The sequence below is a fragment of the Diabrotica undecimpunctata genome, chromosome 2, assembly GCF_040954645.1.
Source record: "Diabrotica undecimpunctata isolate CICGRU chromosome 2, icDiaUnde3, whole genome shotgun sequence".
Lineage (NCBI taxonomy): Eukaryota > Metazoa > Arthropoda > Insecta > Coleoptera > Chrysomelidae > Diabrotica > Diabrotica undecimpunctata.
The window spans coordinates 172,705,213-172,725,692 of NC_092804.1; the positions used below are offsets into that span (position 1 = coordinate 172,705,213).

The following is a 20,480-nucleotide window of genomic DNA, read 5'->3' on the forward strand; positions in this document are numbered from 1 at the left end:
AATCATTACTGTTATAAAATGCCTGACTGATGACAAAATCCTTAATTGTTTTTAAATTTTAAATTTGGTAATTCAGTAATTTGGTAATTCAGCTTGTTGAAAAATGTTATACCATAAAAGTATGATCCGTCTCTACTTCTTTGAAGCTTGGTGTAGGATAGCATTAAGGCATGCTTATTCCTGGTTTCATATTGGTATACATCCTTATGTCTTTGGTGACGATCTATATTTTGTTGTACGTGAATGATACTCTCTAGAATAAATAGTGAAGATAGAGTTAGTATGTGTAGTGTCACAAATGCTTGATGACATTCTGTCTGTTAGGATAATTAGCAATTATCCTTACCACTCTTCCTTCCAAAGATATCTTTGGCTCCAGCACTGTGACCCACGCTTAAATTGAACAACTGATGTTTGAATGATATAATTGCAAAATAAGCATGTTTTAGTGTAAATTAGTATACACATTCAGAAAGTCTTCTCACCGGACAGTTGCAGATTCCAATTTGATCCAATCCTTGAATGCAGAACACAGTTCTGCATTCAAGTACACTCCCAAGAATTTTATTTGTTTGCCTGCATTCCTGGACGCTGTCTTGCTGAAAAAATCAAAGTTAGAGTTTTATGGTTTGACTTTTATGATAAAAGCAATTTATTTGCTGCAAACCATTATTCTGCATTAACTTGTGCTTGTTGTGATGCTGCTATAGCTGCATTAAGATAGAATCATCAGCAAAAAGCACGTAAATTTAATAAAAGTAATTCTCTCATACGCCAATTTTGGCAGACTATTTCTATCTCCAAAAATTAAGTTTATTCCAAGTAAAGTTCCAACGAAGGTACAAAGGAAAAATATATCTATACAAATCAATTCAAAACACTTAGCAAATACAACCGCAAATACAATAAAACAGACCATTTGATTATAGAAATGACTTAAAAGCTAAATCAGAAATATACCTATTCCATATTCAATCAAACCACGGACGGCGCTAAAACAACTGTGGGGATATTTCGCAACGAGAACAAATTGAAAATCACGAACCCGTTCTTTATATATAAAGATATTCTTAAATACATATGGAATTCTAAAAGATGGAGACAGATAATAGACTACATAATAATAATAAAGTAATTGGTACAACTCGAATATTAGAATCGATAGATTTTATAGATACACATGATTTAAAGAAAGTAGATTTAGTTTTTCCGATTTTCCAAAATGTGACGTCAGTTGCATTTTAAAATACATAAGTAGTACATTCTTTTCCTACCTGTGACAGATGGCATATCATTTTATGTCATTTGTCATGTATATGTATTTATCTCTGTCATGATTTCACGTTTATCAACAAGATATCCAAATAAGGACTAAAAACAATTAGTAACACTAAAGAAAATGCATTGTTAAATATTAACAGAAATAATATTTAATTACTAATGACTTTATCGGAATAGATAATTACACTCTATTGATAACAATGCCTTCAGTCCAACAAATTTTGGCCTGTATGTTTATGGGCAAACTTAAAAAAATTTATGGGGGCCCAGTAGAGGTAATTTGTTTTTGATAAAATAATACAATTTATAAATCAGTTATTTTTTTTTCTAGAAGGTGTATGAACCAAACTCTATTGAACATATTAGTGACAAGTGCTTAAATTCTGTAAGTATGCATAATAAATATTGGTGAAAGTTGTATAATGAGTTCTTTTTAGCTATATGTAATTTGGAAATTAGGAATCTACACATCACCAATTGTAGTGGGATTCTTATATCAGAGGGGATACTTTGAACCTGATGGTATATTGATTCTTACAAAATTAATAACAACTGCAGGGGTCATTGTTGTTATGTCATTTTGTTTAAGAGGGTATGGTAGAGCAACCAATCCAACATATGTAAAATATTTGAATACTGTTAAGACTGCAGAAAGAGATATGACGCCAAGTGCAAAACAGGAATTAATGAAATATGATTTTGATTTTAAATCTTGGCCAATTGAGTACAAATGTACAAATGATGCAAGGTATGATAATTGGTTTTTATATTCTTTATAGAAGTTAGAACAAGTTTAAGGTCAATGTATAATTAGCTTATATCATTTATATTATATAGTGTTAGTTAATAAACAATTTTTTACTAAATAGCGCCATTGCTGATTGCTATCAATTAAGTATACTTACCATTTTTTCATACATTTTTCATAATTTTAACAAATAACAAAAAGATACATTTTAAAAATTAGGTCCCAACTTAATATTTCTTCCTGCCTGTTTCTACTTTTTAGTCATTGCTCTAATTTCAGTTCAGTTTTGTCTTCCAACAATACTTTAGTAGCATATCCTAAGCCCCAAGAAAAGTTGTTAAACTTGGATAATAATCAGAGCTAATATGTGACAAGTTACATGATTACTAGGTAAGAGAGATCACAAAAATTTAAACAGAAACAAATATTTTGGGGAGCATCTTATGCTCAAATATTCCCAAAAGTCTTTCATCCTTCTGTATTAGAGTGAAGAGTATTTCTTGAGTGAAATTGTTATTGGAGTCCTATAATATGCCCTATTTGTAAGGTTTGCTTGTCTTTTAATTTACTAGCTAGACAAGATATGTGAGTCAACACATTCAAAGATATGACTTTCAAAGACTGTTTCCCTTTCCTCATTTGCTATAGGATCTTTAGTTACCAACATGTACTTGGTTTTATCTTCATTGATGACTGGACCTACTTGTTTCGCTGCTGTTTCCAATTCTAGGAAATATTGCTCAACATCTCAGATATGTATGTAATGCTCACCAAAAGTACTTTTGTATTATGTAGGTAAACCTTTATTTATACAAAATTGGAACTAAAAATACTATTTTGAATTGTCTATATGTTTAGGGAGGAATGCCCTTAATAATTCTGTAGAATAGAAATTGTGTAAAGTTATCATTAAATGATGATTGGTCATAGATAAGACTTTAATATTGGCATATAATATTGGTTTGAACTTGTATCTTGGAGTAAATAAAATAATTTATACAAGACTGCTATTTTTGTTCAATTGTTACTGTTTGCTTATAGCTGTTCATGAAATACTGCATTTTAGGGAAATGGTACAACAAATTCCCAAAAAACCTAGATATCCTGGATTAATTAATTGGCTGTGGCAGTTACCTTTCAAAATAATTGCTTATTTTGCTATTCATACTTTTGGTATCAGACTTATTTATCCAGGAACCATTGGATTCCTTCAAATTATATTAGGTAAGTTATTGATTATTGTCAGTTTGATTTTATATTTCATGTCTAGATGCATATAGCAAGTTTGTTCAACAGCACTTGAAGATTTAACTTTCCAGTGTCATGTAGAATATATCATTCTATTAGGATATATATTAGACTGAACTAAATTAGCAATATATAGGACAGTAAACTGATAACGAATTATTGAAGATACTGATAGGATTCTTGAGCTTAATAAAAGTCTTTGCTAAATGTCTAACGAAGTTTATCTTCAATTCTAAATCCTTTGTTGTATATAATATACAATAGAACAACAGGAGCTTTAAAAATTGTAACAACCCTGTATCCAACTTTTGCTCAAAACAGATGTCCTTGTATCCTCCATCAAAAGATATAACCCAGTGCTTTCATAGGAGCACAAAATCTCCTAACTATTGTCGAAAATTGGTACAATAAGTAAAGAGTAATTTTAAATCTAAATTTAAAATTTAAAACAAAAATCATCATATTCAGATGCTTTGTATAATCTAATAAAACCACTCTGTGGTACATAAAACCAAATGTAAGAAAGTGCTACCTTTTCTTTCTTATCCCTATTTCCCAATTATAACCACAGATAGGTGTTTTCTTCGAATTTATTGGTAGTCCAAATATTCTACCATCAATATCCTCAGGCTAGGTGTCTCTGGTTACAGATTCTACCATAATTTATATTTACAGACCCCAAATTCTTCCTTTTTATTAGCAACCATAAAGGATGTACATCTTTCTAGAGATCCTCTGTATACCTCATGCATTGCTAATAATTTTATATTACTGGCAGTTAATCCTTAGTTTCCTGTGTACTCTTTTCAAGCAGAAAGACAGACAGATGTCTGTTAGTGAGAATAGGCTGTGTTGTCCTTCATTATTATTGTTTGAATTTCTGCCGCAGCATCGTTGTCTACTCTTATTTGATTTTTATTCCCTTTGCACTTATCCATATTGGTATTTTTGCCTTTTATATATTTATTGCTAGTTTTTGCAGCTGTAAATATATTTCCCTTTTCTCCTGGACTATGAGATCCATGATGTTAATATCATTAGTCTTAGCTTTTAGCTCTTTAAATAAATATTAAGATTATTACTCTTTTATTTTTAGATCAAAGTCTCATGCAAGGTAGATCTAAGCTAGTAGAATTGTACAGAGGGGAAAGATTTAAACTTGAGACTGCCGACAGCAATCATATTGATACTATGTTTGTTGATAGAAGAAAATCAACCTCAATTGGTAACACACTGGTAGTATGCTGCGAAGGAAATGCCGGCTTCTATGAAATTGGCGTAATGAGTACCCCCATTGAAGCAGGATATTCAGTATTGGGCTGGAATCATCCCGGCTTTGCTAATAGTACCGTAAGTGAGCATTTAATATTTTGTAGAAATAGCATAAACATTTAGATATTGATATCATATAGTGTTTATTACACCAGTATTAAGCTTTCTCTAAATTTTTTATATCCAATTTAAATTATACAGCAAACAATACATTATTTACCAGTATACACCAAGACACGATAATTACAAATTATAATGGTTTGTCGATATACTTACACTAATAATTATAACAATTCAATTTGTTTGATCTTGTAACGTGGTTCATATGAGATCAAAACATTCACATACATATTTCTCATTTTATTACTACTGCCATTAATAGATTTTTGTCCAGATGAAGGTGAAAACATCTGTGTACCTCTTCTAAATTAATTTCCTCTACCACCTTATTCAATTTGTAATAAATTTGTTCAGTGTGTTCATGTAAATAATTCTGTACATGCATTTTACAATTTAATTTCTGGATTTAAGATTAAATTTAGGCTGTACCAGAATTTATTTAAGTAAATTCATTATCAAAGGTAGTCACTGCTTCGCCAGAATGGCATGACTGAGATTTTCGATTTTTAAATACTTAATTTTTTATGTTAACACATTTTGCACGATTTCCATATGCTGGAATAGTTGTGAAAATACTTAAGACAACACACAGGCAAATAAGGTTTAATTTTGAGTGACCTTGTCTATGAGTTTTATTACATTTCTGACAAATAAATCTGCTGTGTATGTTACAAAAGTAGCAAAAAAATGTGCTTTAGGATACTTTATTTTAAATGTGTGTATGAAAGAAATAAAATAAGAATGTCTAAAAGTTGGGTTATGTTTATATATTTTTTTAATATTTTCTGTATGAGTGACTTACCAACCAAAAAAAGGAAGGCTTATTAAATGGCTTATCTAAATTACTATTTTTTTGGTGGCTCATAATAAAATATGAAATGGATCTATATGTGCAATTGGTATTTAAATAAGGTCTCGTTATATAAACAATACTCAGGTGATCAAGTAATTAAGTTTAATTAAGTTAGGAATGTGACGGCTTTAGGCTGTTACAATATGTTATAATTTCAATAAATCGACTAATACAATAATTTTCAGGGCAAGCCATATCCATCGCAAGAACAAAACGCCATTCATGCGGTTATGCAGTTTGCGGAACAGAAATTAAAATTCAAAAGGGAGGATATAATACTGTTCGGTTGGAGCATCGGTGGGTACGCGGCGTCTTGGGCAGGTGTAAATTATCCTGAAATAAAAGGCATGGTAAGAATAATTATTATAATACCGCAAAATAACACTACTCTACAAAAATTTAATTTTATTAATTGTTTAATTACATTTACAGTTTGATAATTATACTATGTACAAATTTCTATGTGCATCTGTGTTATTAATTCAAATTGCCAAAAAAACACTACTTTAAAAGTGTATATTTGGCTAATACATCCTGGCAACTCTCAGATTTGTGTCATATTGTCAAATGTGTGTCAAAATTAAAATAACGCATAGCAATAGCAAACAGAACTTTTCATGGTGTTTAGAAACATCTGAGACATAGAAACCTAAATCGTGCAGTAAAGGTCAACATTTAGGTCCAGCGCCCACGAAGCAACTGTTTTAAAACAACAGTTGAAAACTAGTTTCATCTGCAAGCGGTTTACAACCTACTTAAAACCTGTGTCCACCCACGAAGTGACTGGTTTTGAATCAGTTGTGTTATAATACAATGTTATCAACTTATAATATAATGTTAAATGGGGCAAAATGGTGGGTATAAGAAAGACCAATTTAAAAAATTAGCTTTTAAAATAGTTGTTCAGTTTTTCTGAACCAAAAAAGAAGTGGTGCTTTGTTCACAAATATATTTTTCGGCTACCATAGACATTTGAACAAATGGCATCATGTTCATATTTCTCGTTAAATTTTATCTTCATCATTTTGGCTTTACAACCCTGTATGGGTCCTAGCCTCCCCAAGAATGTTTTTCCAGTCGTCCCTATCCATCGCCTTCCTCCGCCAAGCATGTATTTCCATATTTCTCATATTTTGATCTATGTTATCTAGGAATCTTGTTCTGGGTCTTCCTCTTCTTCTTTGACCTATAGGTCTATCAAGGAGAGTTTTTCTAGCTGGGTATAACCGGAAGTAGCAAATAGATGAAAATATTTTCATTAAATAGGTCAGTCTTCAAAACCCTTTCATTCCAATTATCATGATTTTAAGTTAACTTTTGTTCTCGAGATATTTCTAATTAGCTGTTTATCTGCCACACCCTGTATATTAATTCTATTATCAACCTGCCTCTTTCCATTGGCATACAGATATTTCTATTGTTACAAGAGGTTAATAAATGTTTGTTGTTGTAGGTATTAGATGCTACTTTTGACGACGTTCTACCTCTAGCTGTTAATACTATGCCCACTTGGATAGAACCTATAGTCAAAGTAGCTATAAAAGATCATGTCGATCTTAACATAATTCAGCAACTAGTGGACTATCCCGGGCCCATTTTGTTAATAAGGAGAACTGATGACGAAGTTATATGTTTAAGGTAGGTTAATAACAATGTAGCATTTTTTGCCCACTTTGTATATCATAAAAATTTCCTAAGGTTTTATTTACCATTTTGAAAATTGCGTCTCAAAATCTTCGAACCAGAATAAGCATAGTCTAAATGTTTATTTATATTTCTTTTATACTTCATAATTATAACTAACCAGATCGAACAACAATAGTAGACAACAGAATTAAGATAAGACTTGCGTATTGAATATTGCCTACTTACTGGTGATAATGCTGAGATAAAAAAACATACGTCCACGTTTAAAATTTTAACTTGCGCGTATCGGATTTGACCGTGGTCGTTTCACTATTTGTGCTTATGTATAGTTTTAGTATTAAGTTTAACGTTTCAGCAGGCGCAGTTTAATTTTGTGTATCAGTAGGCGGACACGGTCTACTATACCGGTCATAAAAATAGTCCTCTGGAAGCATTTTGTTTAAATTTCAATAAAAGAATCTATTGTTTGTATTTTTTTTAACATTATTATAATTGACATATTTGGTTTATTTAAAATGTTTATTTACGTAGCACAAAAAATAGTTCACAATTTTTGTAATAGTTCGATTTATTCTCTTTGTTACTAAACAAATTACAATTTATTTAAAATTAGATCATAAAATATCAGTCTTCAAGAACTATCTTAAACAAAAATAAAACATTATTTCAGTAAGACTTATAAAAAAATATAAGTGATGGCAAAAAACATAATAAAATTAATCCGGAATATTGTTACAGTCATTGCAAATTAGATTTACATGTTCCAAACAAAGACACTTTTTACAAATCGAACAAAAATATTTCGTTTTTCGATTCTTTTTCCATCAACAGCCACCACACCAAACAGAATGTTTTTGTTTTTTTGTTGGTTTATATGACACTAGTGTTCGTCTTAAACCAAACCCAAATGTACTAAAGCCAATAGATCGTCTTTGATTGTTAGAGAAATATGCTGGAGTTTCTCTTACTCTTACTTTTATTGTTCCCAAGAGAGTTAAACCATTTTCCTTCGAGTTTATACCAAGATCAACGCTGGTGTACCAATTGTCGGTGGTAACATTTCACTTAGATCCGTAGAGATGTTGACAGGCCCGTCCCGCGACTGCCTTGGTAATGATGTTTCAAAACCTTGTGGACCTCGTAAATACGCATGCCCAAAAAAATAAATGGACCCTAAAAACCCTTACCATTTTAATTTCATAGGAGATTAGGCGACAGGGTAAGATTTGCACGTGCTAATGATGTCGAGTATTTCCAATAAACATGACATAAACATTCCAGTTAGTCATAGCATTTTTATTTTATCTCACAATGAAAGGTGTAATAAAAATTTACGACTTCCCGTCTTCACTGTCGATAAGAATTGCTGTGTAAAAATGTAAAATGTTTTTATTGCACTAATTTGGCTTATGAATAAACCGTTTAAGAACTGAAAAAAATCTAGAGAACAAATAAATAAATAACAAATCAATGTTTGATAAAAAAAAACGGGTGTGGCAGTCCAGTGGGACTGCCGGTAGAAGTTATACTTCTATACACGCGTTCGCCGTTAAAAATTTATATAGGAGTCAATCTGCACAATCATTACATATGTAATGTTATAGGTAAGAGAGAGCAGAAAGAGAAAAATAATTAGTTATATAGGTATATGGTGCATCGTTTGCTGTATATAAACATTTGACATGTAATAGGAGCATAGTAAATGAAGGATTGTATTAATATTTTAATGAAAATGAATATTTTTATTTTTATATATGTATAAAAGGAGTTGAATGTAAAAAAAAAATTTACACATACTGTGCAGTAAAATTCATTGTTTATTTTGTTATTTATATAAAAATTACAATACAATAAATACACTGCAACATAATTCAATATAATAATACAATATAAATTAAAATGTAATATTGATAAGTATTTAAAACTGCCAATATACATAACTTACTTTACGAAGATAAAAATAAAAAACCGACAACTCGGATTATGTTGTAGATTTTCATTTTATTTTAAAATTTACGTTTTTTGCGTATATTACATATATTTAATAAGATTAACGTGAGGTTTTTAAATATTTCAAACCAAATATTCCAATATTTTAAATAAACCAAACACGTAAAGGATTTGCCAATTAGACATGACACTAACGGATTTCAAAATTGACAGTTCTCGGTAAAACAGTGATTATTTTGAATACAAATACAAAACCCTAAAATAATTATAAACGTTTAATTTTAAATAATACAAAACATATCACATAAATAATAATATTAATACATATTATATTATATATAATATTATATATATATATATATATATATATATATATATATATATACAAAAGGAACATTTTTATTCTCGAGAGAGGAAGAGAGAGAAAATATATCTTCTGTCTCTCTCTTACTCATTATCTTACATATGTAATGGTTTCACAGATTCACTCCCATGCAAATTTCCAACGCCGAGCGTGCGTATAGAAGTATAACTTCCAAAATAATAGGATTTTGGTTTTAAATTCAGCAAACTATGTTTATACGATGAGATCTTTGATCTCGTGAGAATATACAAAAAATCCCATGAGATTTTTTGCATATTCCCTTTCATAAAATACCGCAGAATAATGTTCAAGGGGTCGCTTATACAAAAAGTGGTCCTAATTTATTAAACAGTTTTGTATAAATCCATTTTTAGGTTGTAACAAGGGCATCAAACAACTAAAAATAATGTTTTTAAATTGAATAAGCCCATTCAGTTTTAAATTGTGTTGAAAACTATCAACTGTAGAGAAAAATTACAATTAACCTTTTTTATTCAGATTGATCCAAAAAATGATAGAATATCAGACAGGATTGTTCACAAAAAAAAAATTAAAATATTGAAGCTATTTCACTAAACATATTTCACAAAAACTAGTTCGTCTCTGTCTCGCTACGATAACGCGCACTGAAGAGAACTGCATGTTTTTAGCAATGCCTGATATTATTGTTTGGTTCGTAGATCGACGTCACTAAATGATTACGTCAGGTCCACGACATTATGAATTATCTTTACTTGTGTCTAGATAGTATAGACCACCCACTTGGTTTTTGCCAACGTATACTTCCATGTTACTGGTATAAAATAACTTTGCTTTAGACAGTGCAAATATTTTATACCGTATCTATTGGGTTTGCTTGGTATGTACAGGCGGAACGAGCACCGTACTCTAAAAGCCTCCAACTTTTCGTCCACGGTTACGTATTGTGGATGAGAGAAACATTTTTTCTAATTTTCGTTCCACTTGGTAATAAGATCTCTTATTGGCTCTAATTTATCCAAACTAACTCTATCATGCCTTATATTGATTTAATCATTTCGCATGTACCTTGGTAAATTTCTGAACCTCGTGCATTGTCAGTCGGAAAACCTCTATACCAGTGCTGTTCGTTTTCCACAAGTCTGTTATATTAAGGGGACTTGCCTTTCTTACACCTGCAAGATATAAGAGACCTAAAAGGGCACGAATTTCATCAATATTTGTTGGGTATATATCTCGATCGCGACTGAACTTCTGCTTTTTTCTGCTTCTATTTTTGTTTGGGTCCCATCAACAATTATTTGCAATATATCAGTATCAAATAGATTGTTCTAGATATCTAAAATATCGGTTTTTTGACACATTGTTTTGAACCCGGAAACTACAGAACAATATGTTCACCTTTAGCTCTGACGTTCTTAGGAGCAATATGCTTAGCCGATTTTGTTTTATTATTATCTTTATCCAAAAAATATGGACCAATGGCAAAATCTGTCTCATCATCTAATTCTTCATTTTCCTGTTTCGTATCGCTTCCCTCCAAGTTTCCTTCTACATGATCTTCTTCTCCCGATTCATCTTCATCATCATACTCATCACCCGTAGAAATTTCTTCAAAAAGTGTTGGCAATCTTTTTTGCTCTTTTTCATAATCCATAATATCTGAAATATAAAGTTTTATTATAAAACAATTATTTACAAGTCACAAAATTCTATTACTTCTCTAAACGCACACGGTCCACTGCACCGGTTTTACAAATTACAAACTTACAGTTCGAAAATCAACACTGCAATGATACACAGTCGATAAATGTACCTATCAAAAGAAGGTACAGAGCCGGAGAAACTCGAAAGTTTCTGATTGGCTTTAGAATTGACCATCATTGACTCCCACCGGTCTCCTAGACAAGCTGCGTCTACTGAGTTAAACCATTAACAATTTTTTTGTATGTACCTATGTATATTTTTATAGAAACATTATTGGTTTTAGGCAGGGAGATGTTTCGTCAAACAGAATAAATATTCTATTAAAGAAATTACTACGTTATCGATATCCGTTCATCTACGACGATGTACGAATTCAGATAGTGAACAGTTATTTGTGCGTTTCACAGGACGAACAAGGTAAGCTACGTTTTATCGATAATTTTTACGTCATATTTTATTTATTAATCAGGTTTGACTAGCAGACTTCTAACGTTAAAATGTATTGGTCATAATTGACGTTGCCATTTTCGCACAGCGTTGGTATATGATGAAAAATTGTAAAGACAAAAACTGATGAGGGACTTGTATGATTAAATTTAAATATGAAACAAACTCCTACTCGACCAGGCTAAAAACAAATTTTATTTTAATTTTTAAGGATGTTGATGTAGATGTTGTATAAATCACACATGAACCTATTTAGACCGAGGAAATCAGATTTCTCTTGGAGCTGTGACTAATCCAGATATCTGACAATTTTTTTACTTATTATAGGCATATATAAAGAAAACCTATATGTTTTCCGTATAAATTTCGGCGTCTTTTTTTAATTATTAACAATTTAGTGTAAATGGACAATTCGATGTAAATATCAGGATCGAATTGTTTTTTAATGCCCCTTTGTCCGATTCTTCTCGATCGACGATGGTAAATAAATTGTTGAAGTGTGGAGTAAAAATTATAGTTTTATTGACAGCTACTGATAATTACACTCTAGTTGTTGGTAAGGTAACTTTCTATAATAGACTGCGCTCAAATGAGCTCAAATCCCCAATTTATAATTTCACAAATAATGTATACCTCAGCACAGAGGTTAATGCTTCTATCATACTAACAAACTTTGAACTATGAGCTTACAATACAATTCAATTTAGGCCGTTATTGCAACACTTAGGAAGTTCAATTAGAAAATATATTATTTGGCAATTTATTAAATTTGCAGGTCTGCAGGTTGAATACCCTCTAATTATTAAACTATTACTCGATATGTTTCACAACGTTTCAATCATACACGGTGAAACTATAAAAGGTTAAGAAGTTAAGAATAATGTGAGATTACAATTTAAGGGATTAATTTGTTATTGAACAGTAAAAAATGCTATTTTTTTCGATTTTTTGCTTGTAAAACAGAAAAAGCTGTAAAATGACGATTTTTAAAAGTTGTAAAATTAATTTGTTGCTTTAAAAATGGCAAAATAAGGCAAAAACGTTATTTGTTTATAACTAACGTGTGGTCCTAAAGTTTTGGGAAAAATTTCAAATGGTCTGATTGAGAGGCAAAATGCATTTAACAAAGAAGGCCATGGAATTGAAATGTCATCAGTTATTGACATTTAATAAACAAAGCAGAATATTTTGGTTTGTGCTCTGCAAAATGTCTTATAAAATTGATATTCGTCGAGGTGTTTATAATATGGTTGGGCGAATGTCGAAACGGGATATTGTTAATATTTATCGAGATCAAAACATAAGAAAATCGACAATTTATCGCACAATCAGAAAATGTGAAGAAGGGATACCATGTGTTAACTTGCGTAAAAGTGGCCGACCGGGGATTTTGAACCATATAAGAGAAGCAAGACTGATTGAAGCAGCTAATAACAAAATTGCGGTCTCACAGCGAAAACTGGTCAGAAGATTTCATGTTGGAAAGACTACATTATACAGAACCCTATCGAGTAACAATATTATCTACCGGAAAAGAAGGAAAGCTCCAAAATACACAGAGGATCAATTGGAGAGAATTCCGAGATGTTGCCGCGCGTTAAGGCGAGTGCATTTCGTCAACAAGTTGATCGTGATGGACGATGAAAAATATTTTACTTTGTCCAACTCTGAGATGAAGGGTAACGATGGGTTTTACAGGAACGATTACGAAAATGTAATGATGAAATAAAATTCAAAAGTAAGAAAAAATTTGAGGACAAAATTTTGGTATGGTGTGCAGATTCTGAGGCTGGCTTTATCTCACAGCCCTACATTGGTGTTGTTCGAGGCGAAGCCTTAAACGCAAATATTTATATTCAAAGATGTCTCTCTAAATTGCTTCAGTTTGTGAACACACATCATGCAAATGATCAAATAGTCTTTTGGCCAGATCTTGCTTCATGTCATTACGCGAGGATCACAAGGGACTGGTACGAAACTAACAACATTACCTTTGTACCGAAAGCAGACAATCCCTCCAACCTACCTCAGGCTCGTCCAATTGAAGAGTTCTGGGCAATATTAAGTCGGAAAGTCTATAATAACGGATGGGAAGCACAAAATCAGGAACAGTTAAGACGCCGCATATATACAAAAATTAGAGAAATTGACGCCGAGGTCGTCCAAAGGATGATGCAACGTGTCAGGGGAATTATTAGGCAAATCGAAAATAATGGTCCCTTGTCTGTCATTTGAATTTTGATTTATAATAAGGATAGTTAAGTTACATTGTTGAATAATTTAATAAAAATGTAAGATTATTGTGATCAGAGTTATATGCTTTTGAAATTTTTCCCAAAACTTTAGGACCATACGTTATTGTAAAAATCAACCGATGCATAAATATGTTATTTCGCCCAAAATTGGATATTGTGATTTTTAATAAACCCTCAAAATTTTAATATTCCTAAATTTCTCATGTCTTCATCGATGTTTAAAAGTTATTCTATTTGTTTGAGATACAGTTATTCTACGCATACTAAATGAAAGTTTAAGAATTAAACTATCAATATACACTAAAAAAAGTGACAAAATTTTTTTTTCAACGCAAAACCTTTTTGTAAAATTAAAGTTATTTTTGATTTATAAACATTTAGAATAACTTTTAAACTATTGCTCGAAGATAAAATCCTTTTTTATATTCAAAAAGCCGACTTGTTACACGAATTTTAAAAGAAAAAAGTTTTTCTACGATAATTTGGGGTAAAGTTAAGTTTTTTTTTAATTCACAGCTAATTTGTTTATAACAATTAGGGAACGCAATTTTCGGCATTTGAAAGAAACAATTCAAACAGTACAACAAAAAGTTGTACAAACATTGCGCTATAACAGAATCCTCTGTGAATTCATAATTAAATTGACACCCATGAGTCAACTTCTCATACGGCGCTTGTATTAGTTATCGGGATGAAAAATTCTCTAAGTTTTACATTATATTATGTTTCAGATAACTTTTTACATAAATATGCCATAGATGATGGATTTTGCTACTCATCGTTGCAGTCCTACATATCTGAATATTCAAAGAGTTACCCGATGAAGATTGGAGAAGACTGGAACGATCAAGATAAAGCGCAAATGGCTCTTTACTTGGTAAGATTTAAATTTTTTTCTAGCAAAAATGAAAATATACGAGCAGTAAAATCGTTTTTATGATCGATCTGGGAATAAATTACCAATATACAGAATGTCTAATGTATCTTTGAACTATTGTTTGAAGAAAAATAGTAAAACCGATATAAAATACAGGGTGATGCATGAAAAAATGGTGAACAATAATGAATTTGTATTTTGAGTTATCCTGTATTAAATTTAAAGAGTGTTGGCAAAACCAGTTATTTTTATGAATTTTGATAAACATCTTAAGAATATGGCTACAAGATGTCGTTGTTTTTGTACCCCTTTTTAATTATACAGGAAGTTGAACTTCTTATGATTTTCATCGAAATTTGGTTGTAAACTTTTAAATACCCTGTATCTTCTTCTTTAAGTTCCATCTTCTATCGAAGGTTGTAAATCATCATGGCTATGCGGACTCTGTTGACTGCCGCTCTAAAAAGTTCTGCACTACTGCATTCAAACCATTCCCTTAAGTTCTTATTCCAAGATATTCTTCGTCTTCCCACATTTCGCTTTCCTCTGATTTTGCCTTGCATAGTAAGTTGTAATAATGCTCATTTTTGCCCTCTCATCACATGTCCTAAGTACTCAAGTTTTCGTCTTTTGATAGTTAATATTATTTCCGCCTCATTTCCTATCCTTCTAGTTACTTCCACGTTTGACATTCTTTGAATCCATGATATTCGTAGGATTCTTCTGTAACACCAAAATTCAAAGGCGGCCAACTTATTCAGATGGACTTGTTTTAGTGTCCACGCTTCCAAGCCATAAAGAAGAGTAACATCGAAGCATTCTCAGGCGTAGTTCTAACCTTATATCCCGACAAAGAAACTTTTTAAGTTTAATGAATGATGCACGTGCTATTTTAATGCGTGTCTTAATTTCTTTGGTTTGGTCTACATCTGATATTATCCATGTTCATAAGTATTTATAGTTATTAACACTCTCAATTGCAGTATCTTCAATAGTCAATTGGATATTTGCATGTGCAGATTTAGTCATGATCATGCATTTAGTTTTCTTTAAATTTATCTTCAGTTCGTTTTCATGACAGCGTTCATTAAGGCGTTGCATTACGTTCTGTAAATACCTATACCTTCTATTGAGTCTGAGAGCGCTTCTTGAAATACCGCTTCACTGTAGACATTGAAAAGTAGTGGGGACAGCACGCAACCCTGACCGACTCCTCTCTGTATTTCGATATTTTGGGTGTACTGGTTTTCAACTCTTACCTTGGTAGTTTGATTCCAATATAAATTAGATATAATTTTTATATCACGACTGTCAATATTTTTGCTTATTAATATATCTACAAGCATTTTATGTTGAACGTTATCAAATGCCTTTTCAAAGTCTACAAAACATAAGTACATGTCCTGATTCATGTCCATGCATCTCTGAGCCAGCACATTCAAGCCGAACAAAGCATCTCTTATACTCATACCATTTCTAAAGCCAAATTGTGTGTCACTAATTTCATATTCAAGAGTTTTAACAATTCTGCTGTGAATTATTTTCAAAAATGTTTTAAGTGTGTGACTCATTAAAGCTATTGTTCTGTGATCTGAGCAAGTTGTTGCACTTGGCTTTTTGGGAATTGCTACAAAGGTCGATTGCAGCCATTGTCTGGGGATTGTGGCAGTCTGATATATTAGATTAAAGAGTTCAACCATCACATCAATAACATCTTTATCGATGAGTTTTAATAATTCGATTGGCACATCATCTGGTCCAGTAGCTTTACCCTCTTTTGTGTTTTTGATGGCATAGATGACTTCTTCTCTTAATATTGGTGGTTCGGTATCCTCGGTGATTTCTAATGACAGTTCTTTTCTTTCATCATTAAATAGTTGTTGGATGTAATTGGTCCAGCGACATATCCTCTCCTTCATATCAGTAATAATATCCCCTTTATCATTTTTAAGGATATTCGTTCTTGTACGTTTTGCTAGAACCTGTCATTTCTTTGATTTTTTTGTGTAAATTAAAGCTATCATACTTTTTATCAAGATCTTCTATTTCCTTGCATCTGTTGGAGAGCCACCTCTCTTTTGCCTCTTGAATTTTCTTTCTGATGTTTATCTTAATTTCTTTGTATTTATTCAGGTCTTTTGCTTTATGTTTTCTTCGTTCGTCCATAAGTTCAAGAAGTTCTACTGTCATCCAAGGTTTTGTTTTTTCTCCAAGTGGTTTGAGGGTTTCTTTTCCAACTGACACAAGGGCATGTTGAATTTTTCCCCATTTTTGGTCAATAGTTAGAGTTTCCGCATTATCTTCTTTGACTTTCCTTAAGTTCTCGTTTATTTTAAATTTTGTTTCCGGATATGTGTTGTCTTGTTTGAGACGTCTTGTATCCATGATTTTCTTGGTGCTAGGGCTGTTGACCTTATTTAGTTTCACTCTCATCGACAAAACAACCGGATTGTGATCGGAGGATATGTCCGCTGCTGGATAAGTTTTAGATGATATTATAGAATTTCCATATCTTCTGTTGACGATAATATAATCTATTTGACTTCTGACTATTTTGTTTTTATTGTCAGCTGGTGACCTCCATGTATATAGTCTACGTTTAGGAAGTTTGAACAAGATATTTGTAATTATGAGTTCCTCATTGACACAGAAATCGACAAGCCTATCGCTACGTTCATTCCTTACCCCGAGTCCATATCGCCCCACGCAATACCCTGTATAACACAAAATAACTTTTTATTTTTGTAGCGGGGAAATGAAGCAAACTATAAATTAAAAATAAAGTAAGACTTTAAATAAATTTATTAAAAAAACAACTTTGATGCGGTAAAGTGTTAAGGAAGACCCTGTATATCTGAATATAATTTGAACATGTAAACCTACCAATTTTTTTAAATAACTTTTCTTGGTATCTCCTGTAATGACAAATATGACACCTTGTGTATATATTATTAATGTAATATATTTTTCGAATCATTTTTTACGACTTTTCTAAAGATGTGGTTGTCACGTGAAGGTAGTTTATCGAAATGTCGAAACGTTGATACCGTTAGAAATTAGAAAAAGTTTAAAAATCGATATTGTTTTATCTTTTAAGTAAACTAGTTGACGAGGGTTGGTAAGACCGTATGCTCTCACTGTAGTTCGTAGAAAGTTGCGGCGTCCTAGATGGTTTCAATTCTGTGAAAATTAATATAAGTATAAAATATACCTTCTGTTATATGTTATATGTTATATTTCTGTGCATAATTTATTAAAATCTGAACTACGGGGTTATTAAAAACTGTAATTTAAATAAAATTATTAACTAGACGTGCTAACGAGGAGGCCTATTATGCCGAAATACGTATAAGCGAATACACAGATGCACTATACGTGAAATCAATTCTTAACTGTCTTTTTCTTTTTATTCCGATATACTCTGTACGAGTACAAGAAACCAATTCGTTAAGAATTTTTGCTTAGTTGAGGAGATATGTTGTGGAATGCAAATTTTAGATTCCCCATGTCTCTAATAACATCTTTATCAACGTCTGTTTTGCCTTGCAATTCTTAGAAGGCACAGATTAAAGCAAAAATTTGAATTTAGTTTCGAAAATTAGTATTATTAACGTTTTCGGCCATATTAATCCTAGTTAAAGCTGTGTTATCATTAAACAGCCGAATTTTATGTTCATTGTTCATTTATAATCAAATAATAACATATCTATCATTAAAATAAGGCAAAGAAAGTTGTAAGTCAATGTGAAAGTCATGAGTTGCTCTTAACCTTAACTTATGTCGATATTATTGCGATAATTGCATCAGCTGTTTTTAATATCTTATTTATATTGTAATACGTTTTTTGTGTGTAATAAGTTTTTGAACTATTCAAAAAGCGATCGTGATCAGATGTCAAATAAGATGCCAAATTACTTAAACAATATTCATAGTTAGTGATGCTTCTTGATTAATTTTTAATCTTGCTCTTTTACATTGGTTTTCCGACTCGAAGGACCAATATAAAAAGATGAGATTAAACATGTTTTTCAGCGAACTCGGGATGATGGAGAATACAAAGAGATATGTAGGTATTGATTTTTAATTCAAATTATTGTTGCAGGCTAAAAACCACATGATGGACTTCAAGGCTACCCATTGCGTAAACTTACCACCTGAAATGTTTCGGAAACCATGGGATGTAATCGTCGAAAGCGATTTTGTATTTATGAATAACTAGATAATCCACAAATATTTATACTATTATTTAAAAAATAATAAAACTCTTTGATTCTTGTTGATTTATGTGAACATTAAAGCAGAATTTAATTAGTGATATATTTTTCATATTTGCGGTAAGTCAAGTATGGCAACCTACAAAGTATTTATGTTTGTTAATTTTAGATTTGAATGAGTTTCAATAAAGGTGTTAGTCTATTTATATTATTTGTGTAATATACCCTTAAAATATCCCCAGAGAAGTGGTATTATCCTGAAACGTTGCTATAATACATTTATTTACACAACTGTGTTAAATGCACAAACCAATACTCGTTATAATGCGACTTCTTTTTCTTGTAGTCAGTGTACATTCAGTGCGTTGGCCTCAACGGTACATCTATCATCGTTGATTTAACAATATGAAATCTTGGAACAAAACCAAAGGAAGAAGCTTCAAATATGTGCATGCCACCAAAGAAATGACTACTTTAATTGACCTTTCATGACTCATATTTACATCCTTAACTAATGAAATAGAGAGGATAACGCAGGCAATCTCGTATAATAATAAGTTGAGTCATAAAAGTCAAGTAAGATGGCCAATTTCGTCACAACTTTCCTATATCGAGCTCTTTGCTGTAGTTTTATATTATGAGGAGTAAATATGCCAGCTGCTTGCAAATGCCACACTATTTTAGCAGATCATATTATCAGTCTTAATAGGTTCAGTTTCACGGTATTCCGCGATGGCATCAGCCTCGGCAAACTCTGTTTTATGGTTCTCGTGATCATATCCATAGTACATAAAAAAATATATATACTCTGATCGTATCAGTCTTGTCAGATTCTATTATCGCATCAGTCTTAGTATGGTTGAATAAGGTTGGGCAGGTACCGTTTCAGGATTGATAGTCTCTCTTGTACCTGCAAAACAAAAAATGTCAGGGTTAACCTTAAATTGTACATCTGATATTATGGTTCCATGCATTCAATGTCACCAGGGCCATCAACTTCAATTTGTGAAGTTACAGAATCATCACCTTCGATCTCTGAAGTTACAGAATAATTAGCTTCGACCCCTGACGTTGCTAAATTGAGGAGAAGTTGAGCTAATCGCCTGCTTTCCTTTGCTACTTCGTCGGGGATTTGCCGCAAACCAGGCGTAGCATCAAGGAGGCTCTTGATTTCGTATTCATTGTGTTAAAGGAATAAAATGTTGTAGCCCATGTATACAGGAATTTTATAATGCAATGTATCAAAATAAAAGTCTACCACGAAGGACCAACTTCATACTATACGCCTATTAAAAACTCAGTTTCAAGATTAAAAAAAAGGAGGCTTCATATTCGCTTTAAAGCCCTTGAATTAACGACCAATAATATAAGCAATGGCGGCTTTATGGCAGCATTGACCAATAATATAAAGCGCCTTATATCCTACAATAACGCCTTAGCACATAATGTAACAGTTTTGCAAATGCTCTACCATCGGAAATCTATTTCTAATTAACTTCGCATTACAGCCATAACCCA

The 20,480-nt window shown here is 31.8% G+C and overlaps 1 protein-coding gene across 1 annotated transcript; it reads left to right on the top strand.

Annotated features, from left to right (window-relative positions):
- The first annotated feature begins 1,309 nt into the window (after positions 1–1,309).
- LOC140435228 (phosphatidylserine lipase ABHD16A) lies at positions 1,310–19,168 on the top strand. Its single transcript, XM_072524026.1, has 10 exons — positions 1,310–1,556; positions 1,613–1,666; positions 1,719–2,029; positions 3,096–3,253; positions 4,374–4,627; positions 5,708–5,872; positions 6,976–7,160; positions 11,453–11,586; positions 14,603–14,748; positions 18,851–19,168. The coding sequence occupies exons 1-10, from the start codon at positions 1,482–1,484 to the stop codon at positions 18,965–18,967; spliced, it is 1,599 nt and encodes a 532-aa protein (XP_072380127.1). The 5' UTR covers positions 1,310–1,481; the 3' UTR covers positions 18,968–19,168.
- Positions 19,169–20,480: the final 1,312 nt, after the last annotated feature.